The sequence below is a fragment of the Alosa pseudoharengus genome, unplaced genomic scaffold, assembly GCF_046254945.1.
Source record: "Alosa pseudoharengus isolate Yale_2024_CS ecotype anadromous, Long Island Sound unplaced genomic scaffold, YU_APseudo_1.1 YU_APseudo_1.1_scf_2, whole genome shotgun sequence".
In the NCBI taxonomy this organism is placed as follows: Eukaryota; Metazoa; Chordata; class Actinopteri; order Clupeiformes; family Clupeidae; genus Alosa; species Alosa pseudoharengus.
In genome coordinates, this window is record NW_027468663.1 from 51,955,704 (window position 1) to 51,960,703 (window position 5,000).

Genomic DNA, 5,000 nt, shown 5'->3' on the forward strand with positions numbered 1-5,000 from the left:
CAACTCATCCCCATTGGTCGGCAGCTCTAATGAGATTGTGTAGTTGTGTGTGACCATTCTAATGAATGTGTGTGTTCTTTTTTCCTGCCATCCAATTTTAGGAAGTCGAGGTTTGTATGACATAAACCATGTTTGTACTCAGTCGCTATCATACCAGTTGTATTGAAATGATTGGTCATTCTCAGATGAAAAATCTCATCTGTTTTCCTTTGTAGGAGCCTGGTACCTGGAATCCAGGAAAGCCATTTGATCAAGGTAATCGTGTATGTTTTTATATGTGAGAGAGAAGGGGTTGTATCATTTTTGTTGATAGATATATGTAAGATGACAAAATACCTGGCTGATGTCATCTCCTTGTCATTATCTTTTAACTAAATTATTATTATTTATTATTATGCAACAGCAAATATAAGCAAACCTATGCATTCTACAATATACATTCTACATGCATTCTAAACCACTTAGAGATTTACCAATAGTAGCATAAAGCCACATTTTTATTTCACATTCTTTCTAATTTTATTGATGGATACACACACAACATTCACAGTACACACATACACACACATGGGAACAATAGAATTATACTGTGTTGATGAGCTGGGACTGGATTATCTGGGATTTGCCTAAGAGTCTTAAAGGCAAAGGTCAGCCTAAGACTGGACACAAGCTTTGGCTGTGTGTGTGTGTGTGTTTGTGTGTGTGTGTGTGTGTGTGTCTGTGTGTGTGTGTGTGTGTGTGTGTGTGTGTTGTGTGTGTGTGTGTGTGTGTGTGTGTGTGTGTGTGTGTGTGTGTGTGTTGTGTGTGTGTGTGTGTGTGTTTGTGTGCGTGTGTGTGTGTGTGTTTGTGTGCGTGCGTGCGTGTGTGTCCATTTCTAATGGAATTAGTAACCTCTTCTCCTTCTTGGAACACCCGTCAGTAGCAAAGTGTGAGTGGAACAGTGTTCAGAAATAGAAGTTCTGCATTTGCGCGCTCCCCCACGCACGCTCCTGGTCATGTGATAGGGCTCCTGGCCTGTGTGAGGGAGACAGTCCGAGGTAGAAGAACATATAAGAACACACACTGTATGTTGAATGGATCAAGAACTTGAGCTTTTCCAATCTGAGATACTAACATCAGCATCTCTCCCTGTGTGTCTGGCCCTGTGCACGTGTGTGTTTCAGCTCCTGATCCTGCCAAAGACCCCTGCCAAAAAATCAAATGCGGCCGATACAAAGTGTGTGTCACTGAAGATTACAGCACCCCTACCTGTGTGAGCCAGAGGCGCGTGAGGTAAGAGAGAGAAAAACAACAGAAGAAAGGAAGAGAGAGAGAGAGAGAATCAAAACAGAAGAGAAGAGATTATTGGTATTTGTTATTTCAAAGCATTAACATGTAGCAAGAAGAAAAGTTCCCCTAGGCCAGAATGCCAATGTGTTTGTTTCTTTTTTCAGTGTGGGAGACTGAATGTGTGTGTGTCTGTGTGTGTGTGTGTGTGTGTGTGTGTGTGTGTGTGTGTGTGTGTGTGTGTGTGTGTGTGTGTGTGTGTGTGTGTGTGTGTGTGTGTGTGTGTGTGTGTGTGTGTGTGTGTGTGTGTGTGTGTGTGTGTGTGTGTGTGTGTGCGAGGATGGGGGATATCTCACTTTGGCAGCGCCTACCTCTGTTTGTCAGCTACAGTCAGAGAGAAAGGAGAGGCAGCAACCAATAGGGTATTGCTATCGCACAAAGAGAAATACATAAATGATCACACACACACACATGCACACACACACACACACACAAACATACTCATAGATAACAAACATGTATCTCTAATGGGAAATGTCTGAAAAGTTTGTGTGTTGGGTAGATAATAGATCCTCCATGCAAGAGCTTATTATTATTATTATTATTATTATTATTATTGCATTCAACATGAAGAGCAGCTCGTTCCTAATGCTCTGCTGGGCGCTGCACTGCAGCATGCCGCTGCTCCGTGCGTAGCCCTGGAGATGGACTGAAGTGCTGTCCATCAGATACAACGGCTAGTGTCCACAAGCATGCCGCTGCTCTATGCGTAGCCCTGGAGATGGACTGAAGTGCTGTCCATCAGATACAACGGCTAGTGTCCACAAGCATGCTGCTGCTCTGTGCGTAGCCCTGGAGATGGAATGAAGTGCTGTCCATCAGATACAACGGCTAGTGACCACAAGTAGCCAGAGCAGAAGGGCTCCCGTAACACTAAGGGCACTTTTGGGATGGACATTAGCCTGGCTAACGTCAAACCTCATCTCATTGAGATGGGGTCTGGGAACTAGACATTCATTTTCTCGTATTTGAAACGTGGTTTACGAATGCCCAGAGCCGTTTATTGGGCACTACGAATGTCTATCAAATGAGTCTGTACATAGCTCATAACGGCTTCGGTGTGTCGTCATCGTCTTGCTGCCCTCCCTCCGTTCTGTGATTGGTTCCTTCGTTGAGGTGAAAACGAAGTCCATAGAATCCAGGCTGCCTAGCAGCGTGAATAAAATCGCGCGCGTAAGGCAGCATGGGAAAACCCAGGCTAGATGGACATTTAAGATCTCTTGATGCCTTCACTATCATTTCACAATCTGTACAAATTGTGTAGCCTATATTGATTGATTGGTATTGATTTCTTCTATATTCTTCTATTGACCAATCTGCAATGCTATAAAGGTAATGTTTGTGAAAATATTATGGTTAGATTTTGTTTCTAATGTTCATAGAGATTCTGTTTACTAAAATAGAATAGCTGTCTTTACTGTTACTGGATTGTATGATAATATATACATAATCAATGACAAAATTAACAGGCCTTTCACTGTAGATCAGAGGTTCTCAAAACGTTTCCGAGCTGTGCCCCCCAAACCTTTCTACAGTATATGAAGGCCCCCTGACACCATTTGACATGTTTATTATTTGACATTATTATTATTATTATTATTATTATTATTATTATTATTATTATTAGCCTCTATTATTTTTGCTATCATTCCTTCTTGTTCTTGGAATGGTATGACTCTGTACAATGTGATGTGAAACGTGACCCTTTTTTTCCAAAGCTGTTAAATTCTCAGCCTCAGGTTCTACTTAGTCTGCTCTGTGTTGTATTGTTTTGTGCACCGTCAGTTTGGAAAACCCTGCATTTGCACTAGTAGACTATGACAAAACCAAATGATAGGATCAGTTTGAATGTGCATCCAGGATCTCAGGAGTGAGCTCAGAGGGACTCAGGGAGAACTAAGGACTGAGCTCAAGGAAGAAAAGAGATAGCACCATTATGCGCCTTAGTAGAGTTTGCAAGACAGAAAAGAGAGGAAAATAGCGTTTAAAATGGCTGTTTAAAATGTAGGTTAATGCACTCCTGTGTGTGTTTTAATCCAAAATGAGGAGGAATGTCAGGAGCCATTAAAGGCTGCTATCAACGCTAAAGAATTCACTTGCAATCAAAACTATATGCAACCTATGAAGCTATGCAAATGAAATGGGAGGCTGATGTCTTACTCGTGGATGTCTGTTACAGTTCAATATAATACATTTGAGTTTTTTTGTTGGCCAAGCTGACAACAGTGGTGTCTGTTATTGTTGATGTAACTGTAGGCTAATCCATGTCCCGCATTTTGAAAATGTGAGCACTGAGGCTTGCTACTCATACACTTGTACACTTTAATACACAAGAGATGCTGCTGCATTTTGGGATTGAGATACAATGCTGTGTGTTCTTGCCCCCCCCCCCCCCCCCCCATGTTTAGAACCATAGCATTAGATGAATTAATGCAGGTGATATACTGTGGAAGAAATCTACATTTGTACAGATTATAGGGAACCTATTCAGAAATGCTGCTCACAGAAGGACACAGCAGGGTTGGGGAGAGAGAAGCAGAGTGAATACTGGACCTGATAAAGACCATCAGGCTAGTCTGGCCTGGCCCATTTACCACTGGCTGCACACAACACACAGTCTGCCAAACCTCACTGTCTGAGGAGATGTGTGTGTGTGTGTGTGTGTGTGTGTGTGTGTGTGTGTGTGTGTGTGTGTGTGTGTGTGTGTGTGTGTGTGTGTGTGTGTGTGTGTGTGTGTGTGTGTGTGTGTGTGTGTGTGTGTGTGTGTGTGTGTGTGTGTGTGTGTGTGTGTGTGTGTGTGTGTGTGTGTGTGTGTGTGTGTGTGTGTGCGCGTGCGTGCGTGCGTGTCAGACAGTGGGATAATAAATAAGGCGACCCATTGGCCTGATTTCCCCTGACATGTTCTCTGCTGAGCAACAGTAGCTGATGGTGATTGTTACTATGCAATTGTAAACAGCACTGATTCAATCAAAATGATTGTAGGGAGGAGGAAATTAAGGTGAGTGCACACTGTCTCATGCATTTCTTTATTCCCCTCTTTGTGTGTGTGTGTGTGTAGTATTAAAGACATTGGCTTGGCTCAGAGTCCAGGTGGGAAATGTAAGAGATGTCCAGTTGTCCACCCCTCTCCTGTGTGTGGGACAGATGGGCACAGTTACTCCTCAAAGGTACTCATCACCTGCTACTGATACACTTGTACACTTTAATACTCTCACACAGTTACTCCTCAAAGGTACTCATCACCTGCTACTGATACACTTGTACACTTTAATACTCTCACACAGTTACTCCTCAAAGGTACTCATCACCTGCTACTGATACACTTGTACACTTTAATACTCTCACACAGTAACTCCTCAAAGGTACTCATCACCTGCTACTGATACACTTGTACACTTTAATACTCTCACACAGTAACTCCTCAAAGGTACTCATCACCTGCTACTGATACACTTGTACACTTTAATACTCTCACACAAAGGCTTTCCTCAGCACAGTATGTTACACAGTTTCTGCACTAGTATTGCCAGAGTCCTTTCATCTGTCTGTCTGTCTGTCTGTCTCTCGTTGTAAGTGTAAACTGGAGTACCAGGCCTGTATCTCTGGGAAGCAGATTGCTGTAAAATGCTTTGGACAATGTCCATGTCCTTCTCCAAGTCCACAGAGTCATCTGG

The 5,000-nt window shown here is 42.8% G+C and overlaps 1 protein-coding gene across 1 annotated transcript in view; it reads left to right on the forward strand.

The window, feature by feature from the left end:
• The window catches only part of spock3 (SPARC (osteonectin), cwcv and kazal like domains proteoglycan 3), a 23,086-nt gene that overhangs the window by 11,694 nt on the left and 6,392 nt on the right, over nt 1-5,000 (forward strand). Inside the window, exons 3-6 of the mRNA XM_076295466.1 lie at nt 216-255; nt 1,164-1,272; nt 4,385-4,493; nt 4,901-5,000. The exon at nt 4,901-5,000 is cut by the window's right edge and continues 9 nt beyond it. Coding sequence (XP_076151581.1) covers nt 216-255; nt 1,164-1,272; nt 4,385-4,493; nt 4,901-5,000 — 358 coding nt within the window. The remainder of the gene's footprint in view (nt 1-215; nt 256-1,163; nt 1,273-4,384; nt 4,494-4,900) is intronic.